This window comes from Monodon monoceros, unplaced genomic scaffold, assembly GCF_005190385.1.
Source record: "Monodon monoceros isolate NGI ecotype Baffin Bay Population unplaced genomic scaffold, NGI_Narwhal_1 Super_Scaffold_16, whole genome shotgun sequence".
NCBI classification, from domain to species: domain Eukaryota; kingdom Metazoa; phylum Chordata; class Mammalia; order Artiodactyla; family Monodontidae; genus Monodon; species Monodon monoceros.
Window position 1 is genome coordinate 45,038,546 of NW_021703772.1, and position 19,154 is coordinate 45,057,699.

Below are 19,154 nucleotides of genomic sequence, written 5' to 3' on the forward strand. Positions count from 1 at the left end.
CCCTCAAAAACTTATGTCCTTTATGTACTAAATACCTAGACGAATTTGTATATTGCTGTCATTATCCGTGTTACAATCAGAAAAATTTCTACTGCTTAATTTTCTGTCTAATGATATCTACTAAAATTTAACTCTCTATGGATTTTTAACCTTCCAAAGATGTATTTATCCATATCTAAATGGGAAAAATAGATGAGCCAGGAAGGAAAAAACAACCTTAAATATATAAATAAGGATAAAACATATTTTTAGATCATGTCGCTAGGAACTCTTGCCACTGGTTTCATCTTTGATAAGGTTCTTTGCTTCTACACATTTCACCAAGTATAGGGTGACGCCAGTGCTGTTTCCAAACCACAGCTGGAGTTATGGAAGGTATTTGCAGGTATGCAGGTAAATGACAGTGGCCCCAAGGAAGGAGTTCATAGCCATGTAGGTGGGCAGCAAAGCTGTGTCCCAATTCCCTTCCCTTATGGCCCATTCTTCATTGCTGTTCTGCTGAGCTGCCTCGCCACTGTTGGTAGCTTAAATGCTGTTGGTAGATCTTCAGATGTCTGTCCAGGGTCTAGGATGACAGAGACAGGTGGAAGATGACTTCAGTTGGGTGGAGGGTGGGTGGTCATGCAGAAACCACTGTGTATCAATGTACTTGTGCCCAGAATAATTGATAAAACTGAGTCCTAAGTCTAGGTAGAAGTTGCTGTGGAATTAGTTGCTGGAATGCCAGAATTTCTGTTAGGATTCAGTGAATCTACTGCTCAGTCCTCTTACTCTTCTCTCCTCGACTTAGTATGTTATATGCTCCATTTCCTATCTTGGTTAAGTCTGAGACAATCAATGTGAATTGCGTGTGTGTGTGTGTGTGTGTGTGTGTGTGTGTGTAAAACTTCGAGGAGTAGTTATTTACCTAGAATCAAGCAAGACAGTCCTGGCAGATACCCAAGTAGGAAATTTGTTCCTCTCTTAATCCTAGCAAGCAGTGGTGTGATGGTAAATGTTTAATGACTGACTTATTTAGAAAAAAAAAGGTCATGAAGAACCTAGGGGCAAGACAGGAATAAAGACACAGACCTACTAGAGAATGGACTTGAGGATACAGGGAGGGGGAAGGGTAAGCTGTGACAAAGCGAGAGAGTGGCATGGACATATATACACTACCAAACGTAAAATAGATAGCTAATGGGAAGCAGCCGCATAGCACAGGGAGATCAGCTCGGTGCTTTGTGACCACCTAGAGGGGTGGGATAGGGAGGGTGGGAGGGAGTAATTCACTGTTATAAAGCAGAAACTAACACACCATTGCAGAGCAATTATACTCCAATAAAGATGTTTAAAAAAAAAGAATATGCCTGTAGCTTTTGCTGATTTCCCTGGTGTAAATACTCCCATCAGGGCTGTTTTCAAGATACTGGCATGACGTCATAAGATACCTATAGGTAGAATGTTTTGCCTCAGGTCCCAAGACTTGCAGGAGATGCTTACCTGGACAAAAGCTGTGGCTGACACAATATAGGCTGGTACTGCAGTCATAAATACCATTTTTCTCCCCTTACTTCATTACCATCAAACACTACAAAAGCTTGTGAAGTAGAGCTCAGTTTCTCAATCTTAACACCACTGATGTTTGGGGCCAGATCATTCCTTATGCATTGTAGGATGTTTGGCAGCATTCCTGATTTCTACCCTCTAGATGCTAGTAGAAACCCCTGCCCCCCTCCCTCATACAATTGGAACAAATAAAAACGTGTCTTGGTGCTGCCAAATGTCCCCTGGCAGTGGGGAGTGGGGGAGGGGAGCAAATTGCTTAAGATTGAGAACTACTGATATAGAGATACTCTCTTGAAGCTCTCATTACTAGCCAATGATCATAATGACTGTCTCTCATCACATATCCTTAGTTTTAAGTGTATTGTCCTGGTAAATTCATAGTGACAAACTAGCAGCCTGTCAGGAGGTAGACAGTCAATGGTGTGATGAGTTCTAATTGCACAAGACACAACCTCTATAGGTCTCTTCCCTCATCTGTAAAATGGGGAATATACCAGTTATTACCAACTATAACATTTCATTGTGTGTGTGTGTGTGTGTGTGTGTGTGTGTGATATTACTAACCATCAGTGAATAAAGTTCTTTACAATTTGGGGTCATTATGTTTCCTTTCTATTTGTGAATGTTTAAGTGTTGCCACCTAGTGGCAATGTACAAGTACGTTTTATTGTGGTTTGCTGCCTGAGATAGTGGAGTATCCTGGGGGATGGGAAGGAATGATTATAAATAGAATACTTACCTTAATATAAAACTTATGTGATTCAGCACACTTGGAAATATGAAAATATATATTTTAATGTATTCTAAAGTTATAATTTTTGTTTTAAATATTTACCAGCAAAATATCATGTGTTATAATATTTTTTCTTATTTTCACTTATAATCTTGCTTATTATGTTCACTTAATTTTGGATAATTTTCACAAGTTTTTATTAATTTTAATCTCAATTTGTATAAAAGTAAATCATGTAGGCTATTTAGAGGATATACCATGGAGGCACAGAATGCATCATGAAGTCAATGAAAAAGTGAACTGTCTTCAGAGCAGACTTTGAAACATGATTTTTAATCACAGAGGGCTGGGGGAAGGACACAAGTTTTTGAAGATTAATATTGCCCAAACCTCTCTCTACTTGCACTGGAACTAAATGTAGTTTTTGGTTTTTCTTTGGAAATCTCTTTAAGAGCAGAGAGAATGTTTTAGCTCATTTTTTATATTAACCAAACCTGGTTATCAATTAACAATTTCACATTTTAAAAATACATTAAGAGTTTTCCACACGCAGTAGTCTGAGTAGGTCAGACTACTATGTTTTCTATGCCATCACTGACAATATACACTTCCAGCTCACGGTGTCGCATTCATATGATCCAGAAGTCGTAGATAGCAATGAAAAATTAGCCTCCATTATGTAAAATGAAAAAAGAGTGCAGTGAATGGTTAGTGGTTTAGGAGTCAGAAGGGGTTTGATTTTTAAAGGGTGAGAATAACTTTCTGAGAAATTAGTTTTCAAAATGTGAGTTTTCTCAGGCTAAGCTATTACTTCTATTTGAACACATAAATTTGCTTAATTATTCCACTACTCCAGGAAGTAAACATGTCAAACATGAGTGTTTAAATATATTAAAATACATTAATTAAATTTCTGAATAGCTATTGTGCCACCCTCCCCCAAACCATCATATGCAAACTGCCCCCTCTGCTTGTCCTGCATTTATTCCCTCTGCTGTACCAGCTTATATTTGCTTATTGTGGGCTGGAAGATATCCTCATGCTTAGGCATGAGAAGATTCTTTTACTATTAAACTCTAACTCACCGTATTTTTCTTGATCCCTGCTTCTAATTAGTAAAAGTATATTGAGTTTTTTCATCCTTCCTTTCCTTTCTTTGGTCCTGTTAAGAATCTCTAGGGTTAAAAAGCCATAAAATAGTTAACAAGACTTGTGGGAATGATAAGGTTAGGGGACGGAGCATTTCCAGAACTGAGGACGTGGCTGTTCCCCAACCTGCCTTCAGAATGTGGGCTAGGAGGAGGGTGGAATTCAGCAGCTACAACTCATTGCTCACTGCCCTGAGAAGTAGACTTGGCTGAGTCCCCGTGCCTTTCCCTCTACTTCTCATTGGTCTGGACTACCTTTGGGAGTAGTATGGAAAATAAAGTGTGCCAGACTTCAAGTACTAGAGTAGAGGATTGAAATGTGAAAATGTAGTAAGCACATACTGAGTGTCTACTATGAGCCAGGAGCTATGTGAAGCATTAAAAAATTAGAAAGATGAGAAAAACCACAAACCCCAATCAAGGATCCATCACATTCTTTTTTTAAGTGGGGGAAAGTTAAGCAAGAACATACACAGTAAATTTAATCTAAGACAGACAAGTGAATTTAGAAATCGTTGATGAGATACCCTGAACAGCAAAACTCAACCAAATAAGGAAGCTTATACTAGAATACTGATGAACTGAATACACTCTTATAATTATTTCAAGAAGGCTCATTACTGGGGGTTTAACACATCAAGAGTAAAATTCTTACCCAGAATGTACCACGTCCCGATGGTAGAGGCTGTGACCAGGGCTGAAATCCGCAGTGTTGGAATAGCTGATGAAATTACTGTAGGTGGCTGGGTTGCTATTTTTAAAAAAATAATGAACACTTTATCTCCATCAAGAAGTCTGGTTTTTGCTTTCAATTAAGTACATATTTGGCAATGGGTTCTAATCTCTACTGGCTTATTTTTCCAGGGTCCTCGTGGTCCTCAGGGAATCGATGGAGAACCAGGTGTTCCTGGTCAACCGGGTGCCCCAGGACCTCCTGGACATCCATCTCACCCAGGACCCGATGGCATGAACAGGGTGAGATGTGTGCATTGTTCAATATCATCTTTAGATAAAATTTTTTGATTTATTGTTATGATTTTAAATTGTGTTAGTTCAGATATTGACCCTTGACTGCAAGAGAAGCTTAAGTGAACACAATACTGCTATGAATAACAATAAAACTAGGAAATCCACAGGGAATTGTTGGAAAATTCGAAGTAGCACTTTTTAAAAGTGCTGCTTCAAATTATTTGTATTTCTCAATGTCAGTTCTGGTCATTGGAATTTTGTACTTTCTGTTGATCCTGAAGGACCAGTAATATTGTTCCCACTATGAATTGATAAGAGAAATATGTCCTTATCCTTTGTTCTCTAGGCTCAGAATGCTGACAAAATCTGTGTCATGTCCTCTACACCAAGGGAGGATGACACATCCAGGATGATGTATATGAAAGAGCCACTGAGTTGACACTAAAAATGCTACCTGGTTATTTCCTGAATATCAGTTTCCTGCCAGAAGTAAAATAAAACAAAGTGTCTTTCTATACCTGCCTCTTTGAATTCTTAGTGGCAGAGACAGGGGATTTATGAGTAGATTGCATAGCACAACAAGGGAACTTATGGAACCCTGAAATATGATTTTTCTTTTACAACAATTTTTTACATTTGATTTTCAACACATTGTAGAAGGAATTGCCAGTTTATTTTTAAAACAATACGCACATTCTTTTCCCACTAAAATCTGGAAATTAATAGAACTCCTGGAATGAGTATGGGCAGTTTTGGTCAATTGGGCTACCAGAGATTTTTAGATATGAAAGAGAGGAGGTAAAACTGTTGCCAATTTTGGAACATTCAGGGACTCATTAAAAGGATTGTAAAATTGTAATCAACTTATATAAGTACAGTTTAAAGTTGGCCACAAACAAAGAAGAATGTCATCTAAGTAAAATATTCTGAAATGGAATCTGCAATCTTTAGGACAAATGTTTTAAAGGCACTTTTAGGTTTTGTTCAGATGCTTGGCATGCTCTAACCATGGAAGAAAATCAGATAAAATGATTCTCAGAAGAGCCATTCTTTCAGAATCCCAGAGAATGTACACTTCTCAGTTTAAAAAGTATGTTGATATATGTCTTTTACTGTGGAAATAATGTCAACACATTGCTTTTACAGCCGTTTTCAGCTCAGATGGCTGGGTTGGATGAAAAGTCTGGACTTGGGAGTCAAGTAGGTCTGATGCCTGGCTCTGTGGTAAGTTCAGATTTTACTGATAATCAAAGTACTTTGGAAAAACCATTGTGCAGAGAGGTTTGAGTTGGCTAGTTAAGAAGTGATATGTGTCTTCTTAAAACATATCCATCCATCAGTTCATTCATTCAATTTATTTATCAAACCCTGGTGTGTACCAGTTAAAAGCCCAATGGTTTTCCATTCCTAACTATGCAAAATATTTGTCTACATTAATAAAGGGCTGTCTGTATTTTTCACTTAGTATTTGAAGAAAATAAAGAATTTTAAAACATATAACCACCACCACCTCAACAAAAACTGTATTTTTTAAAAATTAAAAAAAAACTTTTATGGTATTGTTAGAAAGTTATTTGAAAAAATTTTGAAATGAGAAGTTTTACCGCTTTAAGTTTTTATTATTTCCTATTTAATACTCTCTGGTTGCCTTATGCCAACAACTCTAAAATTTATGCACTGGGCCATCCCCATTCTCTTTTGAATTTCTTCAGCAGCTAGAAAGGTTCCCATTTTCTCTGAGTAAGTATTTTAACCTGGGTATTTGGAGCAGTGCAATTTCATTGAATGAATTAACACTTTTCAAAGCAACTTCTCCATGCTTTTTTGCTCATAATATAATTCAAAGGCATCCCAGATTAATGACATTTCAGACAATGTAAAGTCAGACTGCATAAACACCCCTTCTACCCATCCTTAAGGCCAGCAAATAACTTAAACATTATTTGTATATATTTTAAGTCACTTAAACATTGTTTGTTTATATACATTCTAAGTCAGTAGCAGTATGGTCTCATTCAATGATTACCTTGGGATATTTTTCTGAAATATATGAGTTTTTAACCATTTGAAGTTGAAATTACATATGTGTTTATTTTTTTTAAATGAAGCTTTTATTTTCTTACTAGCTAAATATCTGATCAATCCAAAACAAAAATTTAAGTTTTTGCCATAAGAACAAACTAGATTTTGATTTAATTGCTTTCACCTTTTAAAGTGTGACATTTTAAAAAATTACATAGACATTTGTTAATAATTTTTAAAATTGCATTTTCCTTTTTTCCTTTGGTTAAGGCTCAGTGTAATCATTTCATGGTTAAATGGGGAAAGCCTGTGTGGATACTTTAAGTGTATGTTGTGAAAGAAAGAAATAACCCAGAAAACTTAGTGCCCCAGATTGTTTTAAACTTACATTTAAAATAATCTAGTCATTATTATTGATAGTTTCATAAGCCTTTAGTTCAACTTGCTCATTTTAAGTTATAAGAGTTAGCTGCTGTGAAGCTGAAGAATGAAATAGACGGTTTGATAACGACTTTATGCTTGCCAAGGTTTTTCTTTGTTGGATGTTCTGCTTTAATAGAACCACCCCTTAAGCAATGCAAGTGTTCTTGTCCCAAAGACACTGGGTGTGTACAGGCACATTCTTTATTTCTTTGTATGACACTGAGGGTGTGTGTAAAAGCATCCCAAATGTTGCCCAAGCTTTAATCTTTTTGAATTTAGCTGTATTCCAGGTAAATACAGAAGGACGTCTTCACCTTTTCACTGTCAGAGCTTTACTTTTCCAGATTCTAAAGCTGATTCAACATTTTTGAAATGTTTCAACTAATTGTCATGAACACTATGCAACTTTTCTTCTCATTTGTTTCTAAGGGTCCTGTTGGCCCAAGGGGACCTCAAGGTTTACAAGGACAGCAGGTAAGTATTCTTATAATTAAATTACATACTGTAGCAAAAAAAGAAAAATTTATAAATAAGGTCTCTGTGACATGACTGCTTTTGGTTGGCCTTTGAATTGCATATTTTAATGCTCACTGAATGGGATGTATTCAGTTAATTTTCACTCACTTAGAAATATATGCAGTATGTTTTTCATAGATTCTTTATGATGTTAAAGTTTTATTATCTGGTTTCTTTATGTTACTGATCTCCAATACAAAGAATTTTTATGTGCCTGTGCTTCTGAAATAACACATCATTATCTCATGTCATGGTGAAAATTCTCATAATTAGTTACGTGCCAACTCTGGAGCTCTGAAATCAGATCATAGGACATCACCATGTGGTATTATTAAAAATAACAGTGAAGATGATCACTCCATCGAATCTTTAAAAAGAATATAATACTGTACTTTCTTTCTATAGCCTATCAAATACCAATAAAATAGTGATGTAGAGCTATTTTAATGTTTGTAGCAATTTGACAGGCAGTAGGAAATGATTTTTCAAAAGAGAGAAAGAAAAGAATTCTTAGCTCAATCAAAGATACTGTATTTTCATTATCATGTGTGTGGACTTTTACTTCAAGCTATTTTATATTACTGCCATTGTGAATGGCAACTGTAGCTGATGAAGAAGAAGGAGAAGAGGGAGATAACTACCATTATTGAACTCACTCTGTGCCAGCACTATTCTAGGTTCTTAACGTGCATTAGTTATCTGAAGAGCTATAGCAGCCTAATGAAGTAGGCACCATATTATTCTCATTTCACAGATTAGGAAATGAGGTATAGAGAGATTAAGTAACGCACTCAAAGTCACACAGGTGGAGAGTGGTAGAGCCAGCATTTTGAGCAATTGCATTATACTGCAGAGAGTGTAGGATTTAATATTATGTTTTTCTTTGGTTTGTTTATATAACTTGCATATTATACATAAATTATACATAGATATATAATTTATTCTCAATTTTAGGGTGGTATTGGCCCTACAGGACCTCCTGGTGAGCCTGGTGACCCTGGACCAATGGTAAATGTCAAGTAAGCATGTAGACCCAGTTAAATATGGGTCCACCATTATAATGATGTCATGAGTTATTTATATTACCAGCTCTTTCCTAATGTGGCAAGAAATTCCAGTCCAATTCAGGAGCCCTCTGTTATGGACTGTGCTTAAGCTGTACGTTTCTTTTGGCAGAGTATTTAAATTCAGAGGCTTTGAATGTGGTCAGCAGAAAGTGCTAAGATACTTGCATTTGTGAACTTTTTTCCTGTTGAGCATATAATCTGACATACAACATAAAATTCAGAATATTAATAAAGTTATTTTCTATGATATTTTTCGTTTGTTGCAGCCATATTTTGGATTATATCATTGATGGGTATGGGTAAATATAGGTAAATATTCTTTTTTTTCCTTTTGTGTTGTTTCATTTTTTTATTAGGGTCCACTTGGCACACGTGGACCAGAGGGCCCTCCTGGAAAACCTGGTGAAGATGTAAGCTACCTTTCTTCATTTTGCTTTGAAATTTTGAAAGAGGCTAAGAAGGAGCTACAGTGTTAGCATGAATGTTATTCATTGGTTCCCATTTCATTTCCTCCATTTCTAACTGTCATTAAAGTCACTAAAAGCTGGAGAAGTCAGAATGGAATTTTACAAAATTTAAAAGTGCTCTTAATTTTGAGGGTATTATATTATTATAATAATAATATAATAGGTACTGTATCCTTGCCTGCATTCTTCATGTTTTCCATTATGATTTCTCCATGAGATACTAGAATTGTCACAATAGCAACAACCTTTGGTAGTAGAGCTTTTGAAGTGATCTTAAGGAAAAATACATTGCTTTCATCCCAAAACATCATTGTGAGGCCCTCATTAAATGGATTTTTAAAAATGTGTTAGTAAAATAGTGTCAATATTGTTCTCCAGTGCTCAAAATGCTTCATTTTGAGCACTGAAGAAATTTTGAGCATTTGAAGAAATGCTACATTTCTTTAATTGAATTTTTAATTAAAGTTATGACTAAACTTTAGATTTTAACATTAAGAACATGTGATCAAAGAACAAAGAACACCCTGTTCTTTGATCAAAGAGCAAAGAACAGGGTATAACAACAGATTTGCTTTTCTGGATTCTTTTGTTAGTTGTACCAAAGTTGAGGATAAAATTATGGGTAAACCATCAACGTCCGTGTGACATTAAACCATGAAAATATTTTCTCTTTGTGTATCATGAGATTTATTTAAGTGGATTACAATGAATTTGGCCATAAAGAAAATATCTCTGGTAGTTCTTAAACTTTTTTTCATCACAAGAATGAAATGGCACATATCATTGTAAGAAGCACTATTTATTTAATTCAGTGCTACATGTTGATGTAGAATTTCATAGCATGTGTGTGTATGTGTGTGTGTAAATTTTGATGTTCATAAAATGGTGAGCTAGGTGAGACCAGTATAATTTATATTTATTTCTTCTTCTGATAAATGAGTGAAATCACAAACTGACTTGCTCTAATGGATTGCCATCAGGAATAGAGCTGTGTTCTTACATTGCTTAGAGCAATGGGCATGAGCTTTCTAAGTAAGACTTTTTATCTGCAATTGATTTGTCATTTAGTCTCAGGAGAGAACATTTTAATTCCTCTTTGCTTCCCTCTACTTTGCTTTTTTTCCATAAAGGGTGAGTCTGGTAGAAATGGAAAAGCTGGTGAAGTAGGATTTGCAGGATCTCCGGTAAGTTTATACTGATCAATACAACAATGTAAAGACAAACTTCAAAAAATAAAGAACATTTAAAATTACCTCGCAATTCATTGCCTGCGCATGTATTAGGCACTGTCACCAAGATATGTTCTCTTCTGTCATTCTGAAACAGGACGATTTGCCAGGGTGATAGCTAATTCCAATTGCCTGCTTTGCATTGGCACCGTATGAATGACCCTCCTAGAGCTAGAAAATTATATCATAACCTAACATGGATTCTTTCCAAAATGAGTATCAAATTTTCATTTAAGTCACCAGCTTGACTTACTTAAATTTCACACCATATCAATCCCATTTTTCTTTTAAAGATATTTTTAGTATTTTTAATTTTGTATTATTCATATGTTGAAAACAACTGCTTTAAAGAGTTTATTGATTTGTTTTTTATATCCTAGAACAATAAATTGTGGACAAGATTCCTTTTTGGCTGCTTCCCCAAACCCTATTGTTGACTGAAATTCTTGATTGATGTTCTGGCCCCTAAAATCTTATGACAAGGTGTACTGATCACCAGCTCTCCTAATACAGCTGTTTTCTTCCCGCTTGGCTTACTACAGGGAGAAGTCCCTGGCAACTGGCTCCACCAGAATTCAAGACCTGGGCCATTTGGCCACACTCTGACCCCACCTTTCTTTCTTCACTCATATTACTTTGATAGGCCCTCCCCTAGGACGCACTACACAGGCAATGGGGAAAATTAGAAAATGATAAGCAAGCAAAAATGTTCTAACATTCCTGCTCTTAAACTTTTTCCTTGTCCAAAATCCCCTAAACTGATTTGGCCTCCTACTTAATATATTTCCGATAATATCCTAATGTTTCTACCACCCAATACATCCAACAATACTGAATTATTCCCCCTTTACTTTCTGAAGATTGATGAGGTTCAATGCTAGGATTTTTTAAAGCAAATAAATGCTGATCTTTTAAGGGAATTTACAAGGCTGTAAGGATTATTTCGTTACAAACACAAAACCAGTTCCCCAGCTCCCCGCTCTCTCTTTCCTTTCCTCCCCCTGAAAAGTCCATGCAGACAAGTCCATGCAGACAAAGACATATGGTTTAGTCATTAGCACAGATGTCCACGTGAACCAATCCAGGCTTGAACCTCCTGCCCTGCTACACTCTTGCACCTACTCACAGCGTGGGCCCTCCACGGGGAGGAAACGTGCCCTGCCAGCATGTCACAGATGCATTCTGTGAGTGCGATGCAACAATGTGTGATTGGGGTGTGATGACAGTCTTGGGTCAGCAGAATGAGAAAAATTTTATGAGCACAAGTACATCTGGTTTATTTTCTTGTTATATTAGAGATATGTAATCATATGAGAATTCCCTTGCAGACCACAAAAACTCAAAAGTTAACTAATTATTTGAAATAGCATAGCTCAGTAATTCCCCTATAGACTTAGATGGATGTATACTGAGTTTCTGCTCAGGATGGAGGGGAGTCGAATCTCAGTAAAGGGGAGCATTCCAGTGGAAAAACTTAAAGGGAGTTTTTGAAGTGAACGAATTCCTAAGTCAGGCTGTGTAAACAGAAGAATTAGTGGAACTTTATTTGTTCAGAGAGCATGGTTTGATGTGCCCTTACTATGATAACCCACTAGAAAACACTACAGAAACATTTTCCCTGGAAGAGGTCGCAGAGGAATTATTGCTTTGCTTTTATCATACAAATTTCATTTATTGAGTTATTTATTCATTCAATTAACTTTAAGTAAAGTCTATGATAATACAGAACAGAAGGATTTTACTTGTTAGATTGTGCTAGTACAAGAGAAGTTCCTTAAGAAAGATTTAGGAAAAGCACTATGAATGTCAAGAAGATGAAAAAGATGATGAATGTTAAACCATTTCTTCGTTCAGTTGTTTATTCAATGCTTATTCTTGAATGCCCACTACTAAGGCATAAGGCTAAGTGCCAGGGATATGCAGACTAATAATAATAATTGATAATATTTGATAGCATCAGTCTGTGCTATCAAGGTGCTCAGTCTACTGGTGGCAGTATTAATAGCATCCAGTTCAAAACCTAATCAATGTAGTCAACCAGAATAAGTGAATAATTAAGTCACTGGTTCCTTACCTATTTTAAGAGGGTATGAAGAAAAAGTTTCAAGCATCATTTCAAAATAGTCATGCCATTTGGATTTTATTTAGTGTTTGATTTTTATTTTTCTTTTTATTTAATCTGCTTAGGTGAAGGATGCATAGAATTAGAATAGAATAGAATTAACAGAAATGAAGAAGCTGGGTCAAGGAGCCAACCCATTCTCTTGATATTTCTTGACTTTCTTTTCTGTTGGATATTTCATTTTCTCAGTTTTTTAAACAATCACAAATCCACAAGCTTCTCCTGAACATTTTATTTTAAGAAATTTCTGATCACATTTTAATATAATCTTTCTAATCATATTCTGCTGCTAATACTTAGAAGTTCAGAAAAAATAAATCATATTGGTTTGCTACACATACATTCTTCTACCACAAATAAAACACGATATAAAGGCGGGAAAGCATAGTTTTCCTTAAGTTCTTCGGATTTTTTTTCCTATACCTTGAGCTGCTTGATTCAGACACTGAGCAGCTTGACTCAGGTTTATTTCCTTGTTGTTTATTCTTTATTAATTATAATACAGTGATATAGTTTGAAAATTTAAAAATGTCATCAAATCAATACCTGACATTAATCCGTGTCTCTGTGTAAGACATGTTTCCATTTGCCTTGCTAATTTTTGATCGCCTAGATGTATTTTGACAGGTAAAAATATACTTCTCCTTTTTCTTCTTAGGTTTGTTACTGAAAAACTATGTACCAGATATTTCTTGGAAGAAAAAGTGTATTATGCAATTAATGACTCTGAAATGCCTTATCTGGTTTTTTTTTTACCCTCGACAGGGAGCTCGAGGATTTCCTGGGGCTCCTGGTCTTCCAGGCCTGAAGGGTCACCGAGTAAGTTCAATCCTCTGTAATCCTTTTAGATACTGTGGCTTATAGAGTAGGGTCTGGGGAGCATTACCTTCAAAATCGTTACAATTCCATTTGTCAATTGCCCTTAACTGGCTGTGGTTGTAGTAGTCATCTGCAGTTACCAAAATCACAATGCTTTTTTTTACATTTCCTTTGAATTTCATTTGATTCTATAAACAAATGTATTTTGAGTTCTTACTATGTAATACTGCGAATACTATGAATACTGTGCTATAAAAGAAAAAACAGTGATAAATGAGAAATGCCCAAAGCTGACTCTCAGCTTCAGGCTAATGATATTCGGTTAAGAAAATATGCAATTACTATATAGTGGAATAAATGACACAATACTAAAAAGTGTACTAGATCACAGAGGGTGCCTAGCCAACTCACCCCAACTCAGACATGGAAGTCTATAGAATGCTTCTCTCTTTATAACTCAGGATAATTAATATGTAACTATTATGTTACATACATATATGGAAATTACATATCTATCTGTCTATCTGAAAGCATGGTTGATATTCACTCAGTGTACATTGACTGGCCTCTGTTTTGAGTGGTTGAGCTTATGATTAGAATGCTTGCTCCTATACTCGTTATTAAATATTTTGAACATCACTCCTGGATATAAACCATATTTTATAACTATACAAATTCTATAATTATTTGTTTTCTCTAAGGCCACCATAGGTTTTTTATTTGTTGCTATAAAATAAATTTCTATGAAGTCACAAAAATTTGAAAGGTGAGAACATTGCACATTGAAAACATTATTTAAAGAGGGAAACCCTACTTTAATTTTCTTTGAATAGACTTTCAAAAAAGGTTGAGAATTTGGAAACATTTTGAGTAACAACTGTAAATCTGAGATCCGTTTTCATAAGGTACTTTCTGTGAGCTTATTTTTGGTTCTTCTTTTACATTTCTGAGGCTCAAAAAAGCAGTAAAATGCAAATTTATATTTTTCTTCTCAGGGACACAAAGGTCTTGAAGGCCCTAAAGGTGAAGTTGGAGCAATCGGTTCCAAGGTAATTGTATAGTATCTCAATACAACCTCACTATAGCATTTCTGTTCTGCTTCAAGTCTAAAATTTTTTTCAGGACCACCTTAAATAGTTCTGGAGGAAAGAGGAGTATAAAAAATGAATAGTTAAGTAGATAAATTTAATAGATAAATATAATCTTTCATCGATGAGTGGCAATAGATTTAGCAGGGTACACAACATGACTTAATTTTGCCACCAAGAACAGCCACCATGGCACTGGGTTTCTACCAATGTAGGATGGCTGTTATCTTTATATAAAGATGCACTATGAATCCACCCTCTAAAACACATTTACTCTTTCTTTTTCTTTAAAAATATCTGAGAGTTTTAGATGGTTCATTAGTCCCATTATTTAGTACCCTTTTAATTCTAGGGCCTTTTGGCCATCATTTCTTTCCCAAATTTATTTATGCTTCTAGAGGGAAAGAGAACATTCAGGAAGTACAGATGACTTTTTAGTAGAAAGTACGATGAAATACATATGTGGAAAAGCATTTGGCTTTAAATTTGTCATTTCTAAGCTTCCTATAAGAGATCTTAAAGGAATATTACAGTCAATTTTAGCTTTCTAAATTTTACTTGACCTAAAGTATTATCAGACATAGACAAATAGTTTTTTAATTCTAATTAATGTGGCTAGGTATGATAGTTCTATCAATCTTGCTTAAATCCCCAATTTTATTTTAGACTTATTTCTGAGGAGCTAAATTTCCATTGTATTTTGAGAAAAGGTGTTACAGCAGAATTTTGAGGTCCTTCATTGAAAGTATACCTTTCAAATGCTCACTTTGAAAAATAAACCTTTAAAATAACACACACATGGAACAGAATGATATGAATATCAATTGAAGGTTTCTCATATTGTAATATGATCTCATTTTTGCTTTAGGGTGAAGCTGGCCCTACTGGACCAATGGGTGCCATGGGTCCAATGGTACGTATAAATTTAATTCTTTGCTTTTTTAGATTATACTAAGAGAATGTTTAAATGAAAAAAAAAAAAAAGGACCTAGAGAACATATGTTAGCTGGTGAAATAATCCTTTATTATCAGTTGAAAGGCAAGCACACTATAAGAATTGCCCCTTCAGGGCTTCCCTGGTGGCGCAGTGGTTGAGAGTCCGCCTGCCGATGCAGGGGACACGGGTTTGTGCCCCGGTCCGGGAAGATCCCACATGCTGCGGAGCGGCTGGGCCCGTGAGCCATGGCCGCTGAGCCTGCGCGTCCGGAGCCTGTGCTCTGCAACGGGAGAGGCCACAACAGTGAGAGGCCCGCATACCGCAAAAAAAAGAATTGCCCCTTCAAATAGAAAAGGCTTCCTGCATTACATTGTTTTTCTTATTTGTTGAATGCCCTTATTCTTTTTCAGTGCCCAGTGATCAAATCAGGATTATTGTAGATTTAGGCCATTAAAGCTAGGTTAAGTGAAATCTATTTAGGCCAATTATAATGAGTCTTGATTGATTTGAGTAGTGAAATCAAACTACCCTAGAAATTCAAGTAAGATATTTCAAGAGATGTTTCTCTATCATCTGCAGGGCCCAAGAGGAATGCCAGGAGAGAGAGGGAGACTTGGGCCACAGGGTGCTCCTGTAAGTATGTGTATTTCAACTCTTTCAAATGCTTTACTGAATATGTGTTTTAAATGAGAATGACATACTGGTTGCCTACTTTGTAATTTTTATACTTTTTATTTTGAAACAAATTTAGGTTTACAGAAAAGTTGAAAAAATAGAAGAGAGTTTCCATGTACCCTTGTACACTATACCTACCTTCTGTTAATGTTAACATCTTACATAACCAAAGTACATTTGTTGCCTACTTATTTTAATACAGAATTTAAGAAATAATAAAAAAATTTAGCAGCATGGAGAATCATAGACTTTGGAATAGTAATCACATTATAATAACAGGTAATATTTATCAAGCACTTATTATCTGCCAAGCATTCTTCTAAATATCTTTATCTCTTGTTCATCACAATCCTAAAAGGTAAGTACTATGAATAAACCCTTTTAAAGATTAGAGCCTCCTGATCATCTTCCCTAGTTGTACAGATTGAGAAATTCTCTTGCTGTCTGTCCATCTACCTTGAACCTGGAGGAGGACGTTATTTTGTTCATTCTCATCACAGCTCTCTGAAAGTTGGGCTATACTTGCTAATATTTCAAACTTGCAGTTCATTATATTTCACCCACTTTTCTTTTGACAATTAAGGACTGCCACCTGGCCTCTGTTATTTTGATATCCTATCATCCCCATTATAATTAAAATTCCCAGGTTTATAACATCCCCTACTATTATCCCATAGAAGACAACCACCTTAGTGCTTCTCAGTGATACCAAAGTCAGGGCCTTGATTCAGGAGAAGTGAGACCCTCTCACTAGGCCATTCTTTATTACTTACAGGCAGAGTATCCTCTGGAAATGTAGAGAATATTGTAGAATATAGTCAGCTATTGCCTTATCCAGCCGTACATATTATATCCAATCTACTGTGTTCACTTCTCTGTGCTTTATTATACCATCTGCCCAGGCAGTTCCAGCATTTCTGCTTCACTTAGTGTGTGCCATTGCTCTTTCCAAGTTTCTAAGAACTATTGTCCCTCTTAACAACATTTCCCAGGGTCTTTATCAGGGTGTTAAATATGTATTATGGGAGAGTGCTTCCAAATCATTAAAATTCTCCAGCTTTATATCCTGTCCCTCTTGATCCAGTACCTTCAGGACCTAGTCCCATACATTCTTTCTTGGATTCTGCCTCTACAAGATGTATAGGACTTATAGATTTTTTAGTGTATAGTCTCTTCACTCTTTTATCAGAAACAGCATTTCCTCAATGCAGTTATTTTGTGACTTGATGCTAGTTGTTGGTCTGGGGAGGAGCAGGTGGTGGTGGTGGTGGCATATGTTGTCTGATAAAGTAGAGGCCTTTGTTTCATCTTTAAGCAAGAGAGAAGTATAAGCTGTTAATGGTGGTAAGGACCACTTCTGTAGGCCCAGAGGCTTCAGGCTATTTGAGATTTCAAAGTTTCTAAGATATCCCAATGCCAAATTTCAAGGTCCCATTCCCTCCAATCAAGGGCCCTGACCATGGCATAGCAGACTTTCCACATTTTAGAATTCAACCTTCTCAAGAGCACTTAAACCTTTATCATAAAGTCCTGGGTCTAATCTTCAACTTTTTCTTCCCTCTGGTTGTAGAAGATGACAATATTTTTAAATGCTGCTAGGGAGATTTATATTGATGATTAATTACCATCAGCCTTTCAACATCTTTCTCCAATGGATTCACTTGACAAGACCCATGCAGTTCCATTAACTTTGTAATTGTTACATCCCCTAAACTTTCTCAAATGCCTGAGCTATTGCACCCATAGCCCACTCCCTTACAGTTGTACCCTATCTGAGTTCACTACTGGAGACAATATTTACTACTGAATCACTATAGCATGCCAAGAGAAGTCCATACTCCATCTATTGCCAGCTGGCCAGGGAGGAATCCAGCTTAAAACTCCATTTTAGCATCGGCTTTCTTGACTACCTCTGGCACCAATGATATACGGGTCAATTTTCCAAGGAAATGGCATTATAACAGAGTTGTGTGCAGGAAATTTGTTTTTGGAGTGCTCTCAGAAACGACACCCTATGGGACCTCCCTGGTGGTGCAGTGGTTAAGAATCCGCCTGCCAAAAGGGCAGACAGCAAAAGCAAGAACTATAACCCTGCAGCCTGTGGAACAAAAACCACATTCACAGAAAGATAGACAAGATGAAAAGGCAGAGGGCTATGTATCAGATGAAGGAACAAGATAAAACCCCAGAAAAACAACTAAATGAAGTGGAGGTAGGCAAACTTCCAGAAAAAGAATTCATAATAATGATAGTGAAGATGATTCAGGACCTCGGAAGAAGAATGGAGGCAAAGATCAAGAAGATGCAAGAAATGTTTAACAAAGACCTAGACCTAGAGGAATTAAAGAACAAACAAACAGAGATGAACAATACAATAACTGAAATGAAAACCATACTAGAAGGAATCTATAGCAGAAACCCTGAGGCAGAAGAACGGATAAGTGACCTGGAAGACAGAAGGGTGGAATTCACGGCTGCAGAACAGAATAAAGAAAAAAGAATGAAAAGAAATGAAGACAGCCTAAGAGACCTCTGGGACAACATTAAATGCAACAACATTTGCATTTTAGGGGTCCCAGAAGGAGAAGAGAGAGACAAAGGACCTGAGAAAATATTTGAAGAGATTATAGTTGTAACCTTCCCTAACATGGGAAAGGAAATAGCCACCCAAGTCCAGGAAGCGCAGAGAGTCCCACAGAGGACAAATCCAAGGAGAAACATGCCAAGACACATAATAATCAAATTGGCAAAAATCAAAGACAAAGAAAAATTATTGAAAGCAACAAGGGAAAAACGACAAATAACATACAAGTGAACTCCCATAGGGTTAACGGCTGATTTCTCAGCAGAAACGCTACAAGCCAGAAGGGAGTGGCATGATATACTTAAAGTGATGAAAGGGAAGAATCTACAACCAAGATTTCTCTACCCAGCAAGGATCTCATTCAGATTCTACGGAGAAATCAAAGGCTTTACAGACAAGCAAAAGCTAAGAGAATTCAGCACCACCAAACCAGCTCTACAACAAATGCTAAAGGAGCTTCTCTAAGTGGGAAACACAAGAGAAGAAAAGGACCTACAAAAACAAACCCAAAACAATTAAGAAAATGGTCGTAGGAACATACATATCGATAATTACCTTAAACATGAATGGACTAAATGCTTCAACCAAAAGACACAGGCTTGCTGAATGGATACAAAAAAACAACACCCATCGATATGCTGTCTACAAGAGGCCCACTTCAGACCTAGGGAAACATGCAGACTGAAAGTGAGGGGACAGAAAAAGATATTCCATGCAAATGGAAATCAAAAGAAAGCTGGAGTAGCAATACTCATATCAGATAAAATAGACTTTAAAATAAAGAATGTTACAAGAGACAAGGAAGGA

At 36.3% G+C, this 19,154-nt stretch overlaps 1 protein-coding gene across 3 annotated transcripts in view; it reads left to right on the plus strand.

The window, feature by feature from the left end:
- Positions 1-19,154, plus strand: part of COL5A2 (collagen type V alpha 2 chain) — a 366,641-nt gene that overhangs the window by 302,919 nt on the left and 44,568 nt on the right. For all 3 annotated transcript variants that reach the window (XR_003793913.1, XM_029225091.1, XM_029225090.1), the window contains 10 exons: positions 4,294-4,404; positions 5,545-5,622; positions 7,273-7,317; positions 8,314-8,367; positions 8,783-8,836; positions 10,024-10,077; positions 13,010-13,063; positions 14,059-14,112; positions 15,020-15,064; positions 15,668-15,721. Coding sequence is in view for 2 of the 3 variants with exons in the window: in XM_029225091.1 (XP_029080924.1) it covers positions 4,294-4,404; positions 5,545-5,622; positions 7,273-7,317; positions 8,314-8,367; positions 8,783-8,836; positions 10,024-10,077; positions 13,010-13,063; positions 14,059-14,112; positions 15,020-15,064; positions 15,668-15,721 (603 nt within the window). In the remaining variant the exon portion in view is untranslated. The remainder of the gene's footprint in view (positions 1-4,293; positions 4,405-5,544; positions 5,623-7,272; positions 7,318-8,313; positions 8,368-8,782; positions 8,837-10,023; positions 10,078-13,009; positions 13,064-14,058; positions 14,113-15,019; positions 15,065-15,667; positions 15,722-19,154) is intronic.